This window comes from Neolamprologus multifasciatus, chromosome 4, assembly GCF_963576455.1.
Source record: "Neolamprologus multifasciatus chromosome 4, fNeoMul1.2, whole genome shotgun sequence".
NCBI classification, from domain to species: Eukaryota; Metazoa; Chordata; class Actinopteri; order Cichliformes; family Cichlidae; genus Neolamprologus; species Neolamprologus multifasciatus.
In genome coordinates, this window is record NC_140442.1 from 7,051,318 (window position 1) to 7,072,360 (window position 21,043).

General features: G+C 39.4%; 1 protein-coding gene across 4 annotated transcripts in view; it reads left to right on the forward strand.

Annotated features, from left to right (window-relative positions):
- The window catches only part of asic2 (acid-sensing (proton-gated) ion channel 2), a 422,593-nt gene that overhangs the window by 373,353 nt on the left and 28,197 nt on the right, over positions 1-21,043 (forward strand). For all 4 annotated transcript variants that reach the window (XM_085157243.1, XM_085157242.1, XM_085157244.1 and 1 more), the window contains one exon: positions 14,846-14,996. In XM_085157243.1, the coding sequence (XP_085013369.1) occupies positions 14,846-14,996 (151 nt within the window). The remainder of the gene's footprint in view (positions 1-14,845; positions 14,997-21,043) is intronic.

Sequence of the window (21,043 nt, forward strand, 5' to 3'; positions counted from 1 at the left end):
ACATATATATATATATATATATATATATATATATATATATGTGTGTGTATGTATATATATATATATATATATATATATATGTATATGTATGTATATATATGTATATGTATATGTATATATATATATATATATATATATATATATATACATATATAGGTTTTCTGTTGGTGATTAGGGGCTGTTGGTGATTAGGGGCTGCCACAGGTCCTTCACCTCTGGTCCATTACTTTGCTCTGGCAGAGGCAGCCACATTGTGACAGGTGAGATAGAGCCCCACCGGCCATCAGGGAGAGGTGACTTATTAAAAATAATGACTGGGTATGTGCTATGTGATTGATGAGAATGGGATGACAGCTCGTAGTCCGTAGCTATATATGGACACCTCCTTCACAATGACATACCACGGGAGACGAAGAGCGAAAGAGAACATGTCATTTTAATATTTAAAAATTTCTGCTCCTGCAAGAAGAAAGCGTGGTTCAAGGGAAGGCGAGCAATATAATTATTATTCAGGGAGGCCAAGATGTTCCACCCAAAGTAACTCTTCTTTTATTTCATGTCATTTCTGAGGCACAATCTGAACCCGAGGACCTTGGGGATGATACTCTATAATAAGGTGAGGAATGCTGTGGCTCAGGGCACAGAGTTCCAGTGTAAATACTTAAAATCTCTTGTTTTCAATGGAGATACGCTGGCTCGTAGTGCCTACTGAGCAAAATGTTTTTCTCTCATGAGGATATTTTCAAGCTACAAATGACTTTGAGCTTTAAAGCGATTTTTTTTGTTTTGCTTTTTAACAAATATCCTTTTATACTTTGTTCCCAATCTTGATACAGGAAGATTACTACAGGGAAACATGTACCCCAAGTTTAGTAATTAACATGTTTGATTTCATTTGACTTAATTATTTACACTATCCAGTCTGTCCGATCTTACAGATCTCACAGTTTAACCAAGTTTGTGCCACAGAGACATGAATCCAACACGTGTGTTCATGTATGTCCAGCTACTGCTGTGGCTGAGGATGTATTTTGAGGTAAAACGATTATCACAAATTGTTGTTTTTACATTTGTGCTAATGCGTGTGTTGATTAGATAAGTGGCTGGAGGAAATTTGAAAACACAACTTACCTTCCACCGAAAGTGCTCGCAATCATTCTGTTTAACCCTCATTAATGATTTCTCCCTGCTTCCCTGGGCAGACAAGGTTTGATAGACATTTCTGTGCGATTACTCCTATTAGTAGTAATCTGGCTGGGTGCCTACAGTACGTCTGGGTTTGGCCAGTCCTGCTCTGCTCGATGAAGGTAGTTCAATTTTTACTTTAAGGCTAAAAGGGTATATGGCGTAGTTTCAAACCGCTGCAGAGTCTAAAACAGCAAATCAAACAATTCATCTTCGTTTTTTTTTTTCTATCTGCTAGGACCTTCTAGGGTTTATTACTGGCTAATAAAAAGAATGTAGCTACAATACGCCAGATTAGCAGTGGCATCGATACTGATATGATTATGCACTGATGTGATTACATGCCATTGAGTGACCAATGTAAATCCTTTTATAAAATTAAATGTTTTTCAGCAAGCCACATCAGCTCGTTTGCTGCCACTGCAAAATATCTGTACATGTGTTGCCTTACGTTAAGTTGATCTTTGTTATTTTTACGCTGATTTCACAAGCATGTTTTAAAGTCGGAAAAATCAGAGTCCTGGTGCTGTCTATCTGTACTTACTGTATGTTGAGTATCAGAATTGGTATTTGAAAAGCAAAGGCTGAATTGGTGCATCCCCACTGACAACAGTTCAGACTTGTACCTACACTTGTTTTCCTCAAAACTGAGAGATATATTATGACAGTAATTCGGCATTACAGGAGCTGGTGGACATATTTTTTTTCCTAAGAGAGCCAGCGTAGCCATTTTTTCCTGCCTCGAATAACACACATTATCCACATCCAGACTCCCATCTCGACAGAGACATTAGGTCCATATCAATCATCTCATGTCACTTTTTCTTCGGAGGGGAAAAGCAAATAATTATATTTCCCCTCAAATACTGAACTCTTCCTTTAAGACACCTTTTGAGGCAATAGGATGGCCTTTTAGAGATAGGTGCGCTGGAGCTTCTGTATATCTTGATGGATTACACCGCAACACACTTGTCAGTTCTGTGTATCCTGATCCTCGCTGCCTCTGCGGCTTGTTCTCTTAGTAACAGTATAGTCACGCTGTAGCAACATGGTCGTTTTGGCATAAAACACAAGAAGAGAAGAATCACAGCAGGTATTCAGTTCAGGCTGGTCTTAATGAAGATTTTTTAAAAGGCACATGATGACAGGAGTTTGATGGTGATTAATAGGGCAGGAAATTAAAACAGAATGCCATTATGAAAAGAACAACTGCTCTTCTTCCAAAAGCAGCATCGCAAGGGATCAGACCCTTTATTTCTGTGACCTCTCCCAGTGTTAATGCCATTAGACCGAGAAATTCTTGAACCCGCAAACAATGCCGAGTAATCCTGGTTAGGGTTTGGCCAAAGAGGTTTTATTTCTTTCTGTACACGAGGGGTGCTTGTCTTTTGATACCAGCGTCTCACTCACTCTGTTTCCCTTCTTCTTTCTTCTTCTCTTGTTCTCTTTGTAGTTTGTTTCCTTGTTGTTCGCTGCACCTTTTCCCTTCCCTCCAAAAGCATAAATATCCTGCTAGCAGCCCTGCAATCCTTTGTGTCCTATCTCTGCCCTGCCTCACTTATGTGTTGCCTTGTAAAATAAAATATTATAGACTGCCATGGTAAAAATGACATTAGGGTGCAATGATAAATGTGTACCATAAAGCTCCGAACATGTCACATAAATGACAGAATTTGTTTAATGTGATATGAAATATGCTTAGGATGCAAGGGTGTTTAAGTTTCTTCGGGAAGCTTGCTTGGCATGCAAGTAGTAGAGTTGCGTGTATAAAGTCATAATGATGAGTGAGGCAACTGTGTGCATGTGTGTGTGTGTGTGTGCTTAAACCCCTCCTTTCTCATGCTCAGTGCCAACCCTGTCGCTAACGCAGCAGCCCTCTGCATTATTTATCCCCACAGCAGTACAACCACTTTTACTGCTGCCACACAGCGGAGAAAGTGCACACCTTGCAAGACCTTTTTTTATAAACTTCACTCCTTTCTTCCTCTCCCAGTAAGCCATAAGGATAAAGCACCTTTTTTCCTTCATCTCTCCTTCTACCCTCGAGCTCCCTTTATGCTTCGTTTTTATCATAAAACGCCATCTAAATTCACTTATAATGGATATTGATTTGTCAAACAATAACAGCAGATCATTATAGACAGTTTGTGCAAAAGCTCCATAACCTTGAAAGTTGGAGGTGCTTCATGAGAGCTGATTAAACTGGTTGGCTGACTCTTGTGCTTAACATTTCAATTTACTCTTCGGTGCTTTTCACTTTATATTCCACCTGCCAGCAAAGCAAATGGGACGAATGAGAAAAGTGTCTTATTGCCTCCTTATACTGTAATGGAAAAATACAAGAGGGTTGACAGCAGAATGTCATCCTAAATAAATAAATAAATAACAACGAATGCAGCTCTTCCTTCTTTCGTTTTGTGGAAGGGAATTTCATAGTAAAGCGGCATAAACAATACAACTGACGGAAAAGTAATAGCAAAGTCAGCATCCAGTAGCTGATGAATAAGCACTTCAGGAAGCTACATCCAATCTCAAACAGACCATAATATTTCAAATGCAAAGGAGTCATCATCTGGTCTTTCTGTTTATCGATTTTCAACAGAAAATGGCTCGTCTGCATCACAGAATCTATTCAAATAATGGAAAAAAACTTTGAGCAAGGGCCAGCATAGGTAATATGGCAAAACACTTACTTTTAGTAGATAGCTTTGCTGTGTCACTTATGCTAAAAAGTAAAAGTAGGATATTTAAATATTGCAGGTTCACCTCAGGGTATGTTGATAGTTTGGACACCACGTGGGCAGAAGCAGATAAGTAAGAAGCCAATGGCATTAGAGCAAAAAAGAAGAAAACAGAACATTTTCCTTTCCTTTTTTTTGGCCTGGCATCGTGTCAGCAAGCCATTTGCAAAGCTGAGATAACAAAGTAGAATTGTATGGAAGAAAACAAGATGAATTTAGACTAGAAGGGGTGTGTGACAGTCCAACATAAGGAGCAGCCACTTGACTTCAGTCAAGGTCACAAATTTAAAGACACCCCTCCAGCCAGAATTTCTCAAGTACAATGTTTTAACTGCATATACTGTGACTTTACAAGTTCTATGCAATCCTGTAACAGCCTGTATGTAAAGCATGAAGGACTACTTAAAACACCACCACTATGGGATGAGCTCTGCTGCTTAAAAAATAGTAGAGACAATGGTTGTGATAGAACTGCTGTCTTGGTATTCATTATATTCCACTGGCATACCTGATCAACTTGTCGATGCTATGAATGCATATTTACTAGGCTCTGCATTACACAGGAGCATGTTTAAGAGTGTAATTTGTTGGTGGTTAGTGTTAACAAGTGACCTTTCATCATGACAGGAATAGACACTAATGGCCGTGTCATCTTTGGCTTCTTCTCTGTGGGAGGCGTTGCACTGCAAATAGGCAAGGTCATGCCATGTTTGCAGCTCTGGTCTTCCAGACATTCACACTTGCAGCTGTGAATACTAATAAGATGTGTTGTGCTGGTCAAAAGGCATTTTAATTGGCAGCCCAAATGTGCGCGCTCTCACTCACAGGTTGGCTCTCAGACCTCTTGCTTGAATAGAGGAAAAACTAATGCGATATCAGCAGCAACTGAGCTCAACTGAGCACTGACACTTTGTACACTACACTGCCTCGTGTAAGTGTAGCAGAAGCAACGCAGGGTATAAAGTTAAACTAGCATTCATTATTTTTAATGCAGTTCCTCTAAATGTATTACATGAACAGTGTTTAAACAACACTAAGTAAAAAAATGTGCATCCAAATCTGCCGATATAGAAGCTTCAACATTATATGTAGTAAACTGAGACATTTCCATATTAAATATCACATGTGATCAATAATGATACTAGATGTTCGGGATAAATAAAAATCTTTGATAAAACAGTGTTGCACACTAACTACATCAAACATGCTTTATTATCACTGATGGCATGCTGTATAGTGTTGTGTTGTTTTGCCTTTGTTTCTCACCTGTCTGGTTTGCATTTTAAGGAAACAAGTCTGCAAATATGTCTATAATGTGTCTATGCAGGGCCATAGATATTCCCAGGTAGCTGGAAAAGATGAGAGACCAGAAAAACAGTGGGGAAAAACTGCGTGATCGCTTTGATTTTGTGCAAAAACCTATTGTTTTGCAAAGACGACAGCTAGTCAGACATGCCTCAATCATCAGCATAAATGATTACAGCACTGTACAGAAGTCACTGATTGCAAAGGCAATGACCAATGCTTAGATTTTAACTCTGCTGCTGCTCCGTGTACTAAAATGCCCCATTTATAATCATGACATGTCCGACAAAATCAGCCTACACATACACATGTATCAAAAACTATGATTGTGCGGTGAATATCCCATTCAGATCTGTAACAGCTGCAGAGTCGTAAACTGAAAGCGCTGCATTGCTAGCGTTGGCTTCTTACGTGTCTTGCTTAAATGGGCGTGGGCAGCTGGAGTTCCCGTTCCATTCAAAACTACAAACACTGAAACTAGGGATGCAACGATACCAATTTTTTCAAACCGATACGATACCGATACTTGGATCTGAGTACTTGCCGATACAGAGTACAAAAAACGATACTTCTACCACAGACACACACACAAATGCAATGAATTGGAAGACAGGTTTTATTATATTCCCTGCCGATAAAAAATAAAATCTTAATAAAAATGACCACAAAAAAATTTCAAGTGAAAAATAAGCACTTCTGTTAAATTATTGCAGAGTCTCCACATTGTAATTTTACAAAATATCACTGAACTATTGGCACTGTCTCGAGAATAATAAATAAACACTTCTGTTTGGAATAAAATATATACAAATTAGGTTTGCGAATAAATTCAACTTTTAAATTATTGCAGAGTGTCCTTATTGTAAACAAACAAACAAAATAATTATTATAAAATAAATAATAAATAAAATAATAATTGGCCCCCTAGTGGCCAATCTAAAAAACTACAATAGAAATGACAAGCCACCCTCTGATTAATGAAATAAGTTGGTATCGGTTCATGGTATTGGTTAACTTTTACGAGTATGAGTACACACACATTTTACAGTATCGGCCCCGATACCCGATACCAGTATCGGTATCGGTGCATCCCTAACTGAAACAGATCGTTTGGAACAGAGCTAAGAATCTGGTGTATGCAAGCACAATACAAAAATACATCTGCAGTGTAATCCCATCTGAAACTTGAAGTACACTTTCTGGGAATGTGTGAGGCTTTCAAGTTAAATATGTGACCGTTGACCTAATATTTGCCAAAGGACCCTTGTGCAAGATACAGAACTCCAAGTTGCTCTGTGATGTGTTAACCCTATATTAAAACTGTTAATAAATTAAGACTATCTCGACTGGTGCCAACCTTGGAAAAGGTGTCATTGCCATGCTCATTACAGACAGCTTCCTCCAAAGAGCAACTGTGACAAACTTCCGAAAGCCGTGATAGTTAATAATTGATCTATTTGCCTTTTCACTGTTGCTAATTAAATGTTAAATGAGAACTGATAATCTTATTCTCCTTAAGACATTTGTCATGCAGATGGTTTCTGTGCTATTTTACATTTCTGGTTCCTAGACAGGTTTGAGAAGTCATTACCTTCTACCATGTGACATCTCTGCTTGAGGTGGCAGTTCAGCGAGGAAGTGACAAAGACGGGGGACATGTAGGCAGGGTCAGTAGCAAGGATTTGCAAAATAACAGAACCCCTCTGTCAAGGATTTGTCAGGGTCTTTGTCATCAAGTGGCTGAAGAGGAGCCTTTCTGTCTGGTTGAGGTCTAATGAGATGTTGACCCGACCCTGGTCCTGTCTGTCAAACATCATCAGTCTTGACAAAAAGAGGCAAAGAAGGGCAAGCAGTGTCCCCCTGAATGCAATTCGCTCCTATAAAAAAAAATCCAGAGATGATAGAGATGTTGAGAATCAGGCAACAGCTGCATTTTTTAAAGAAAATATTCAGTTCAAACTGTGCTTTCGTCACTTGCACACACAAATGTGTATCGGAATAGCAAATAACTGTTGGGTAATTACGCTTAATGGTACAACCCCCCACCAATTAGCTAGTGAGGGTTAAATGGAACACTTCAGTCTCTGGAGGGTTTAGACAGCTGCGTAAATGAAGTTCATCTGAGGCATCGTTAGAAAATGCTTTCATTCAGGAAAAATGGTGGTGATGTGATGCATGTCAACACACGGTTTCTGCTAATGATCATTGCTGTTCGTTGCTGTGAAGTTGTCTCGGAGCTGACTGGTATAGCGATTATCCCGGCTTTACCAAGACGCTCGCACTAGCGCAGAACGATACCTGAAAAACCCTGACGCATCTTGTACCTGCAAATGAAGAATGATAGTGCCATGAATATTTATCTGCTGTCCTCGTCACACCGCTCCAGGAATTTTCTCTGTCATTTGTTTCGTGCACATGCATATGCGTCTAGAGCACCTCTGTTTTGCAGAGGTGAATGAACCTCTAATGTGGTACTTCATATTCTTCCGAAGCGCACCACCTCTGTGGCAGCGTGGCATCAGGTAGTCGATCAATCATGTGTGTAAACCATCCATGAGAGGGCCAGTGTCAATAAAGGAGGAGGAGCATGAAATGAAAAATCCATCTCAAAAACACAGCAGCAGTGAAAAACCAGCTATTACCCATGCACTTTAACCCCCCCCCTTTTTTTACAGAAACATAAAATATCAACATCAGACGCTCAAAACGGAAGATTTATGTTCTCAGCTCTGAATGTTTAACCAGTCCTGAATAGGGAGCGCTGTTTGTGTGGGAGAGGCTGCGGTTAATAATAACTCCAACCAATAGTAACAACCTTGTTAACCCATAATACTGTGCAGTCAAAAAATAAAATGGTACTTTTTAGTAAGAGGCATGAATCCCACATTTTTGTCCGCTGAATTGCCTCTTGAGGAGTCACAATCAACATTTCTCCCTCCATCGACATTTAGGAGACAGCTGCTTTTAACAAACCCACTCTTAAAATAAAAGGAGAGAAGGTTGAGATGAAAAATGTTCCCATTTTTATGTGTTACTGATCAATATGAAACAGCTGTGGAACCGTACAGTTAGACACACCAATGTATACCTGGGTATGCTACCATATACTTACATTACTGTAAATGCAGACTGATGTTCAATACTACATTTGTCATAATTTGGCTGTGTGAAAGCAGGGAAGGACCCAAACGCAGACTTCTCAGAGTAAAGTAAACTGAAAAACAGAGCTTTATTTGCTAAATGGCAAAATAGTACAAAACTATACTGGGAATAAATAAGAAAACAAAACATACGGATAAGGATGCAGAGAAACACACAACTACGAGGGAGGTCGCGACACTGGAAAGACGAATACAAAGGGCTTAAATGACAAGGGAACAGGAAACACATGGGGAACACAACTGGGTCAAATTACGCTCAACGAGACAGAGGACACAAAGCTAAACATAACACACGAGATGAGGTACCTTCAAGGTAAGAGAAGCAAAGCAAAACATGGCGCACACAGACAGGAGACTACTAAATTAAAACAGGAAGTAATGGGAACAAACACACAGAGGCGCAGACAGACCCAGAGACACGGTCTGATATCGTCGTGTTGGTGTTGTTCCCAGATCAACACAGTAAATGTTGTTCCAGGATCAACATTGCAAGTGACCAATCAGAATGTTGTGACGTCATACTTTTGCAACTTTGGGAAAAACTGCCGTGAAACGAAAAACTGTACTTAAGCTGCGAGAAACCGCCTTTGTCTGCCAGTCAACGGACCCTAACCCTTTAATAAACACTAAGCAGAATTGATATTGTCCTTGCAACATTGGAATTTCATAAATGCACGAATGGCTTGGCGCGCCAAAGAATAACGTCACAAGAATGTGATTGGTCACTTGCAATGTTGATCCTGGAACAACATTTACTATGTTGATCTGGGAACAACACCAACACGATGATATCAGATCATCCGACACAGAGACATGACTGACTGGGGAAACATGGATAAGCATGGCAGGCAGGGGGAAACAGAATGAAACACGAGGAGGAAACAAGACACAAGAACAGAGAAAGACGAGGGTAAAGAAACAAGAATTAAGGAACTAAACAGGGAATATAAGAAACTCACAGCAGAATAACTAAAGACTACTAATGAACCAGAACATAACCCATAATACAAAATACCACAAGGATACAAGAAAACACAAAATGCTAGGCCAAAAGGACCCAGAACCATGAAATTTTACTGTTTCAGCCACTTATGTTAATAAAGTCCCTACAAGGTGTTTAAACTATCTCTCAGGTTTTGAAGGTCAGCGTTAGGAAGTATGGGGTAACATTATCTGTGTCTGAGTGTTATCTGGATATTTGCATATGGCCATAGATTTCAGCTGATAATCAAAAGGATTCTCATTATCTCGAACGATTCCAAATTGTGAGCAAATATCAGTGTGGGAGTTAGAACACTAAACTCTTGAGGATTCGCTGTGATGTGAAAATCAAGCGGCACTCGGAAAATATGTGTGATGTTGCTCACTTATAACAAGATTAGAGCTTGTTAGCAGACCCAGTTCAACCATAACCTGCTTTATGCCCTCTGCTCATTTTTGTTTTACTCATCTGCAGCATTTTCATGGGCAGCTTGTAACGGCACAAAGAGAGTGTGGGAACGTCATAACAAGCACCCTCTTTTCCACTTAACACCTTTATTAGAAAAGCATTTTCACAATATAAGCATGTGTAAGTTACAAAGTTAAACCAGTGTACTTTATTAAAGTAGCCCATTATTATAGCTTATATTGTTCTGGGTTTGCCAGTACTATTTGAGACAAGTGTTTAATATTTAAGGCTTTGTTATAGTTTTAAAGACTGCAGTCAGTGGTGCTGTTGCATTGTACTAAATCACAGTGAGAGGTGTTTGTGATATTGATGGGTATATTTTTTTTATTTTGCTGATTAGGGTTCAGAGAACAGTGGTGCTCCTGATTTATTAAACTGTTTCATTCAGTCACTTCCTTTCAATCAGCTTCGAAGTTGATGGTCGTTACAGTGATTGCTATTCATCACATCAAATCTATCATTGCTTGTGTTACACACAAACTAACACACATTGTTACTCAAATAGACTGAGTTAAAATTGCAGCTTATTACTCATAAATGCCTTGTAGTCATTAGTTGATTTTGGTGAATGGGAGGGGGCACAGAGAGATATTAGTGAAGGGCGAAGCTGTTGTCCACATACAGTAATTAGGAATGTGGCCTCCCTGTGCACACACACATGAAAGGAGTAAAAAGTTTGTGAGACATATTCTCTGAAGCCCTGTTCAAGTCCAGGCCAAACGCTCTCTGCTTTTAAGTGATTATGTAGAACATTGCCTTTGGATTCGTGCGTGTTGCGTGTTTCTGTGGGCTCTGCTATATTTTTGGCTTTAGCAAATTAGAGCTGTGAACAACTGTGCTGTAGAAAGAAAGGTAGATGATGTGGAAATGAGGGAAAGTGCCCCTCTAGCAGGATGTGTTTAATGCCAAGGCTGACCTTCACGTAGACATGTTAAATAACAACGCTTTAACTGTCAGTGTTGTGTTTCTGTGTGTGCACTATGGAAAAAAGACAATTTGACCAAACACTGCTCAAAACACATCTGTTTAAACTGGCTTATTCGCTTTAATGCTGATTTTTATCTGTTGTCACGCTCTGTTTTGTAATTTTAACTTATTTTATGTATTTTAAGTACTACTGTTCCTTTTATTAATTGTTTTTTTTGTAAGGTGACCTTGGGTTTCTGAAAGGCGCCCTCAAATAAAATGTATTATTATTATTATTATTCACTGCGCACAAAAGAACAGCTTAAAAATGATGAAAACGGGATGCTTCATTATTTAGTTTTGTTTATATTTATTCCATGTTGCATGTTCATTCTCATTCCTTGTGCAGTTTTCCTGATTGTGATCAAGATTTTCCGATTTTCTAACAGGTTTGCTATAGATTGTGTATGGTGTATATATGATACTGCTTCCTAAAGCCTTGAACATACTGGAAGTGAATTGTGGTGATGTTGCAACCAAAGTTTGTAGAAAGTGAATAATATTTGCCGACTTCAAGTGACTACAGGCGAAATAACTGCTGCCGATGCAAAGTGGGCAGGACCTGCAGTAAACTTTAAGGTGAGCAACTGAAGAAACTACTAAAATAAAGAATACTCTTGATTGACCTGCTAGTAAAGACATTAGAGGGTCACCTAGGCAACCAGAGCTGAGAATATCACAAGTGGCAGATTCAAAGTGATGCGTGGCAAACAAATCACTTCCAGTGTGTACACGGCTTAGATGTCAGCATTGTACCCTCAATGCTTGAGTTCTCAATCACCTGAAAATGCTTTTGTGTGTCATTTTGGTCGGGGCGTTGCTGGGCAACCTTAGCTCTATACGCCACACAACATCTTCTATATCCTCTTGTCCTTGTCTCGTGTGGAGACAGATGCTTTGTTTTATATTAGTGTAGATTTTCTCATAATTCTTCATTTCCCGAGGGAAAATTTACACCTCCTCCGTGACATCCTCTTATAAGGCACAAATCCTTGTACTGTAGTGGAAAATGTTGTATTTGATGAAATTCGGGCAACATACCGATTGAGCGGTCACGTCCAGCTCCATCACTCATAATAGCGTGTTTGTGTATGAATTTGTCATCTAATATCGTCTCCATTTTTGTGCTTTTGGTGTACTAGCAGAAGAGAGTACTTCCTCTGACCCTCACTTCAGCAATCATTAGATAAGATAACCTTTATTAGTCCCACACGTGGGAAATTTGTTCAATCAAAATTTAGCCTGTATAAAGCTCGGCAGCTAGAGCGTAAATATAAGAAATCTGGTTTAACTGTTGATTCAGAAATCTATAAATCCCACGTACTTCAATATAAAGACTCCATCAGCAAGGCCAAACAAAGCTTCTACTCTGGTATTATCAGTTCTTATGAGGGTACAAGGACTCTGTTTTCAGTTCTCAACAAACTAATTCAACCCCCCAACGCTTTACCACCGCACTTCTATTCCTCTGAAACCTGCAACTCCTTGATGCTGTTCTGGACTACGAAAATAACATCCACCAGCAACTCAGATCAAATGTTGTGTCTACGCCCTCTCCAGAACCTTTTCTCCTTTTTGAGCCGTTTTCCACTTTTCATCTTCCTGATTTATCTGATATTTCCGAGTTCATATGTAAATCAAAGCCTGCCACATGTCATCTTGATCCCATGCCCACGGGGTTTGTGAAATCCTGCCTCTCTTCTTTACTCCCACTCATCTCTGCTATCATTTACTCTTCTCTCACCACCGGTATCGTTCCCTCCTTATTCAAGACTGCTCTAGTCACTCCTATACTGAAAAAACCTTCTTTAGATCCTAACAACTTTAACAACCTCCGTCCGATTTCCAATTTACCCTTCATTTCTAAGATACTCGAAAAAGTGGTTGCAGCTCAACTTCATTTACACCTTAATAATAATAATAATAACTACGAGAGATTTCAATCTGGTTTTCGCTCATGTCACAGTACAGAAACTGCTTTACTTAAAGTCACTAACGATCTTCTAATCAGAGCTGACTCTGGACATCTCACCATTCTCGTCCTTTTAGATCTGAGCTCAGCCTTCGACACCATTTCTCACTCTGTACTTCTAAGCAGACTTTCCTCTCTCGGCATCTCTGACACACCCCTCGCCTGGTTTCAATCATATCTCCTCGACCGTTCCCAGTTTATTCAACTAAGATCATTCCGCTCTCGTCTATTCCCCGTCACCTCTGGTGTACCTCAAGGCTCAGTTTTAGGCCCTCTTCTCTTCATAATAAACATCCTCCCTCTAGGTACCATTTTCCGCAAATTTGATCTTCAGTTTCACTGTTTTGCTGATGACACCCAGTTATATCTCTCTTGCAAACCTGATTCCTCCCTCCCACCTTCCTCCCTTTCAGAATGTCTATCCGAGTTAAAATCCTGGTTTACCTCTAATTTTCTAAAGCTCAATGAGGATAAAACTGAGATCCTCCTTATTGGGCACCAAATCCAACCTTTTGAAGGCGAACCATTTCTCACTCACCACCGATAACTCCACAGTTTTCCCTTCTCCTCAGGTTAAGAACCTTGGTGTCATCCTAGACAGTTCACTTTCCTATAAATCTCACATCAGTAATCTCACCCGTTCTGCCTACTTCCATCTACGTAACATTAACAGATTACTTCCTTCTCTTTCCACCCAGTCTACGTCCATTCTTGTCCACAGTCTTGTTACCTCCCGTATTGACTACTGCAATTCTCTTCTGCATGGTCTCCCCCCAAAATCCCTCCATAAGCTTCAACTGGTTCAGAACTCTGCTGCTCGCATTATCACCAGAACCCACTCCTACCAGCACATCACCCCTATTCTTCAGGAACTTCACTGGCTCCCTGTGAAATTCCGGATAATATTCAAACTTCTTCTGCTCACCTTCAAGGCCATTCATAACCTCGCTCCTCCTTACTTTCCTGACCTGTTAACCACTACCTGTTCTGCCCGTTCACTTTGATCTTCTTCTTCTATCCAGCTTGCTGTACCTTCCTTCCGCCTCACCACCATGGGAAGCAGAGCTTTCAGCTGCTCCCAGGCTGTGAAACTCTCTGCCCCCAGAAATAAGAAACATTGGTTCTCTCCCCCAGTTTAAATCCCAACTCAAAACTCATCCGTTCAAATCTGCATATTCACTGTGCAGATTTGTGCACTGTTTGTTAATTTTATCTTGTGCTTTCGTTTTATTGTTCTTATTCTGCCATTGTTTTACTACGTGTTTTATCCTGTTGTAAAGTGTCCTTGGGTGACTTGAAAGGCGCTCATAAATAAAATTTATTATTATTATTATTATAATGTTTGATACCGAGCTATTTTTTTATTTTAAACATAGTGTTTGAATAAAAACAGGAACTGATAGAAGTTCAGCAGCACAATATTTTATCATTTAGACGCACCAAACTGCAAACAATAATAGTATTTTACCAAAAACAATATAGATGCTGTCAAACCATATCCATCTAAAAAGCCAAAGGAAAGCACACAAGCAGAAATGTATTATTAATTCCACTGCTTATTCCCTAGCGCAGTGAATGTAGCACCTGTTGTATTGCACCTTGTGTAAGCAAAGGTGTTTTACAGTTACACTGGTTCATGCTCATAAAAGCAGCCGTGGAACATGTTTATGTGCACGTGCAAAATGACAACATGTCACAGTAGACCAACTTGCTCCAAATAGGGAGATAAGGTGCACAGATGTGTAGTGACATTGTCATAACTTTGCATATCATAAGAGGGCGAACCAAGCAGAAACCTTTATAGATTCATATTGAAATACATAATAATTGACAACTCAGAGGGAAACATTAGGCTCATGAAAAATCTAATCGCAGCTCATTATCATTCTATAGATATAAATTTAATTGCTAAATTGATGCCTTTCGTGTGAAATAAATCCCCTTTTAAATTAGACCCTTCGGTGTGCAGCCAAATGTCTCTACTTCAGTGATATTTTTATAGTCTGAGGTCTCTGTATCATCATTAATAAATCTTAAGTCATCACTTCTCTCTGTCTTCGCTTAGGTGTTCACCAGATATGGGAAGTGCTATATGTTCAACGCAGCAGAGGAGGGGAAGACGCTGCGCACCACCATGAAGGGAGGGACTGGAAATGGCCTGGAGATCATGCTCGACATCCAGCAAGATGAGTACCTGCCTGTATGGGGCGACACAGGTAGGCCTGGAAACATGCTCGCCGTGATGTTCAAAAATAAGTTCATTACTGATTGATTTCCCTTTCAGTACCAGGTTAAAAACAAGGCCACTATAGTTAAACGAGGCGATTTCAAATGAAGGATTCATTTTGTTCGCCGCTTTTTTCTTCACTTGTAGCTTTTTGCTTGATTATATGATCCATGCAACAGCAATATTTAGTTACTTTGACTGATTTGTACCTCTTTCCTTGATGTGATTGCATCCAGGATGCCGTATGAACTCATGCAACACTTGCACTTTAGATACATCCACCTATGAGTCAGTCATTCCCGGTTTTGGTAAAAGCTTGTTTTCGTGTTCTTTTTTTCAATACCTCAAAAACTGTGTTGTTTTAAGCTTCATCGTTAGCATGCAATATTTGATAAAGTGCATTTTACACAGCTTACAAAAGATTATTCTATTCCACTCAAACAAGTGGATTTCTTGAGAGTCCACTTGTTTCAGTCAACTCTCAAAGTTATTTATTTCTTTCCATCGTTTATTTATTTGTCTGTCTGTGTTATGGGAATATTTTAACTGATCTCTTGCAAAGTGAATTTCAGATGGTAAAAATCATTGCAATGTTTAAAAAGCTATTTCCCAAGTTGTAGCCCAAACTGATCCTTTGGGCTGATGGTATTTTTTTTATTCACTTTATTTACTTTAGACATAATAAATAAAAAACCGATTTGTGTTTTGCTTTTTTTTGTTTCTCCTGATGAAATCTCTTTAGGGACAGATTCATACCGAGAAATTCCAAATCAAAGTTCTAGAAAACTGAATGTGGAATTTTAAAATGCATGAGATGACAGTCATCAGTTTTTTTTAATCCAAACAACTATAAATCTCTTCTTGTTTATACTTGTAAATCAGATAAAAAATGTTATTACCATTCCTGTCTTTTTAAAAAGTAAAAAGTATTGCATTGTATTGAGCTCAATACCCAAGGATTTAATTGAATAGAAGACTTATTTGTATAGCTTTTCTAGCCCACATCAAGCACTTTTTGTTGCATGACTGCTGTTGTATTCTCTTTGAGAAAGGCTCTAAACAAATTTCTCAGGATATTTTCATTTGATGCATCTTCATTTATGCCCAACTGTGGGCATATTTTTCCTTTGAGAATGTAGACGTCTTACAGATCATAATACATATTCAAACTCTTTTCAACTCAAACACTGAAACCTCTCTAATTTATTTTGGAAAATAGTGGAGCTTTAAATTATCCTATTTAGTAAGATACATGTAAATATCTTATTTTTGATGCAGGGTGAGTGTTTAAGGGAGGCTTGTTTTGTAAGCAGTGCCATATTGTAGCACATTGAATGACCAGCTCACGGCTAAAACAAGTGGGAGGGGCGACAGGGGAGTTCACAGCAGCTAGCCAAGCAATGCAATGCACAAAAAATTATCATCAGAAACTCCACATCCTCTTACTCCTTATCTCTTTCTATTTACTCTGGGTTTTGTAGGATTCCACCCAAATCTCCTTTAGGTTTTAATTCAGTTTGAACATGCTGTACTTCTGCCACCACCCTGACAGCATGTGGAACTCCTTCTCCCAGCAGGCTCCAGTTTTCAGTGCCCTTGTTTATCCCCTTGTGGTTTAATTAGCCTGGATGCACTGAGTCAGCCTCAGCATGGAGCATGCTGCTTCCTCAACAGAGCCAGGTCTCTGTGGTGTCCAGACATGATGGCAACATGCTGCACAGGCCCTAATTCCACATCTCCTCCCACCAGTTATCTTTTTCTCCATCCAGACAACCCACCTTCTTTCCTCCCATGGCTTCCCCTACTGTCCATCATCCAGAAGTGCAGCATTTGGGTCTCTGGGGTTCTATTAGCACACTACAGTATCCAGGATGCTGCAGGGCAATCATGATACTCCTCACTTTATCATGACGGACAAACATCGCAAGAAATGTGTTTCATTCTGTGAAAAATGAACAAGACAGATATAACTTTGAGAGGTGGGAGAAAACAGATGGCCTGTTGCCTGGAAACGCAGCTTTCTTCTCGCCATGTTACTGACCAAACTGCTCAGTGAAGGAAATCGTAAATGGACAGGATCTGTCTGTTTTTCCTATCCATACTGCTGCCTGCAAAATGCGTCCTCAGCCAGACTTTAAATAGTTAAATTCTCACCAGGAAATTAATTAGAGTAATTAGGACACCATTGTGGTCCATGATCAAGCATCTTTTGTTCTTTCCTCTTATATTCAGCAGGTAAAATAAGTATGGCTCACTGGTTTTCAAACTAAATATATTTCTTAATATGCAGTCGACATGAAATTCTCACCAGATGTTGGTAACAACATCCAATCCACACATGGCAAGAAAATATCAAACCATAAATGTGGATAAATTCAGTTTTGTAACACAGGGAAAAAGTATTGAGCATATGAAGAAGGGAGGTGCAGGGAGGCATGGAAGCTCATGACACCAGCTAAAATCTATCAGTGATTAGAAAGCAATGCTTACACTTAGTGCAAATTAATACCAGCTGGTTCAGTCCCAACTGATGGCATATAAAAAGGTGTCTCATTACCAGGGTGTCACACAAGAAACACATCAGGATGGATAAAACCAAGCTCACTCGAGACTTTTGCACCCTTATTGCTGCAAAACACGCTGGTGGCATTGGTTACAGCAAGAATTTCTACTGAAGGTTCCAATGAGCACTGCTGGAGCCATAATCAGGAAGTGGAAAGATCATTTCGCCATGAACCGGCCGTTAACGGGGGCCAATCGCAAGATTTCAGGCAGAGGAGTGAAAAGACCAGATGACTAAATGCACTCAGTCGCCATGGCTGAGTGCATTTGAAGAAAAGGGATGTTGAAGCATGTTTGCTGAACAACAATTAGAAAGACCTGTGAAATACCGGGAAATATAGTCTGGTCCCAGGACCAGACCAAACATGAGCTCGTTGGATGCCATAATAAAACACCATGTTTGGAGGTAAAAAGGCACCATATTTCCCCCCCCAAAAAACACCATACCAACAGTGAAGGTTAGAGGTGAAAACATTATGGTGTGGGGATGTTCATCACATGGCCCTGGCACACTTTATATATTTGAAGGAAAGATTTTTGATTAAAAAAAAAAACTTCTACCATCTACCAGGATGATGAACATTAAATCAGGGTGGGTGATTCAGCAAGACAATGATCCCAAACACACAGCCAAGGAAACTCTGAATTGGTTTCAGAGCAAGAAAATAAGGCTGCAAGATTGGCCTGAACTGAATCTAATTGAAAGTCTTTGGAAAGAACTGAAGCTCACAGTTCATAGAAGGAGCCCACAGAACCTTCGGGATTTGAAGACTGCTTGTGTGGAAGAATGGGCTCAAATCAGACCTGGACAATGCCAATTAGTTTCAACATATAGGACCTGTCTTGAAGCTGTCATTGCAACAAAGGCTTGTGTACAAGGTGTTAAATACATTTCAGTAATGGCTTGATTTTGTTGCATGTGTGGACTGGGTGGGCTGTTACCAACGTCTGGTGAGAATTTCATGTCAATAGCATCTTAAGAAATATATTTAGAAAGCTGATGACGTGATCAGTACTTATTTTACCCGCTGCTTAACTGCTGCTCGAAAGAGTTTCCAGAGAAAACTGTTATATGGTCTGAGTTTTCAGCCAAGCTGTTTATTTATGTTTTTATTTTATACTGGATGGGGGTTTCTAATTTAAAAGCAATTCCTGTTATAGACTCATAAGAACACATGCATAAGGAAAAACTGATTTTAGAAAGAAAACATGTGCAGAACCTTCTTTCAAGCAAGCCAGAAACTGAAGCACAGCCCAGTCAGAGCAAATCTGAGTGCCAGTACATCATCTTCTACTGGGTCATCTGATAAATATTTTACCCATCTAATTGGCAAATCTCATACAGAGTATGCTATTTAGGCTTGTTTGGCATGTATACAGTAGCTGTACATCTGCGAGCAGCTCAAATTCATGCCAGCTCCTCTTTTGCAGTTGTGTATGACCTGATACATATTTGCTGTTATCTATATCAGTTTATGTATTTGATATCTTGAAAACCATTTTGTCATTGCAGTTGAAATGATTTAAAAATCATATATGTAATTAGAGATGGCACGATACCGCTTTTTTATTACCGATACCGATATCATAAATTTGGATATCAATTTGGCAATGAACTTTAATTTGATGCGGTGTGGAAAAAAATGCACAGAAATAAATTATTTTTTAAGAATAATTAAATAGATTCAACATCTTTCTTCAACAGAATTGCAGACTGCACAGATGGTACCTTCCCAAAGGAAAAAGTACTATAGCTTACTAGGTTATATTAGACTTAATAGTTACTATATACAGTAATTGAGTTCTATACATTTTACATCAGATTAAAACCTTGGGTGTAAGATTCAGATAATTATTTATTAAAAGCTAGACATTTTAAATGAGAATAAGAAAGAAAAGTATGTCTTTGTGCCCCCTTTTCCCTGTTCATGCCCTATCGGGCCCCCTGGCTAAACTTTGCTAGATCCGCCCCTGCACAGTTACCAGCTGTCAGCTACGTAGAAAAGGATCCTGGTGTAGAAAGTAATATTAAATAAATTCTAACATCAGATTATCAAGCTTAACCGTGCTGCTGTTGTTCAGCCGCTGGTTTCCTCTTTCTGGTGCAAAGTGGGTCAAAAACAAACAAGAGAGAGGGACTCACGACAGAAAAGCCGATCAGCTGATCATTAATCAGTTTCACATTAAGTAGCAGCAGGAGAGGGAGGGAGAAGAGACAGTCGCTCCATATATCGGTTGTTAAGCTTAACGTGGGAACGCTTTACAAACACTCAGAGATGAACTTACACACTTGCTTTACTTCTCTCCGGTATCACTTCCTCTGAGATGAAATGCCAGTTTGGTAGCGAGGCTACAAATACACACAGCCGCTCTATCACGTGACGCATACTGCTGCCACGTGCTACGGTTATGAGCCGAGTTACGCCATGTTGCAAGTTTTGTGAGGTGCTTTTTTGATATTTAATGGATCGGATTACATTTTTTATTTCTCTCCGATATCCGATCCAGTAATATACTTCAATATCGGACCGATACCGATACGTAATATCGGATCGGTCCATCTCTATATGTAATCATAGTATATAATATTTTATCTATTGTTATTATAATGTGGCAGCTGTCTTTCTGCCAGACAGACAGGCTGTACTGTAGAGAGTTATTGCATGTGGTAGAGTGGAAAAGCAAGAGGATCTAAAATCCTTGAGGGGGTGCCATATTCAATTTAAGGAGGGAAGGAACTGGATCATTAAGTAAATATTTTGCTTTGGCTGTTTTATGAGCGCTCTGGTATTACATTAAACCTCTGAAAATTTCATAATACCTAGAGTTCATCCGTTTTTCCATTTAAAGTCAGCAAGCAGTCTTTATGCACTCAGCACCCTGTCCATTCAATAGCACAACAGTGTTTGTAGAATAATGAAAAGCCCCTCAGACACATTACAGGCAAAGCCACAAACTGTGATGACACTGAAGTCCAGTCCTTTCTTATATCAGATATATTTGTGTTTTCATCATCATCACAGAGGATTTCTTTAAAGATAAAGTCAGCCCTGGTGTAAAAAATAGGCTGTTCTAAACAGCCAGTTGTATTGTGCCCTGGTTGAAGGGATGCAGAGTCAGGGGTTTCTGTCTTCTTCTGTTGTCTATTTTCCATCTGTTTTCCATTCATCTTATCAGATTTTAGCTTCCACCTTATGTGGCAAACAGGAAAGTGCAACCCAAACAAGCCTCAGAGTCCGCCGTTAAAATCGTGCCTTGTCTGTACATTTTCTGTCTGCTGTTAGGAAATGAAAGCGATGGTGAAAACACTGAGAAAGGGAGCAGGGTTTTTTTTTCAACAGCAGGTTAAGCCAAGTGCAAGTGGAATTGGAAAGTCCTTGATCCTTTTATCTTTCCTTTTTGTATCTTTTCCTTTTGTTATGTCAGTGTGATGTTCTCAAGTGCAATCTTTTGTGTGTGGGGTTTTTCTTCAGA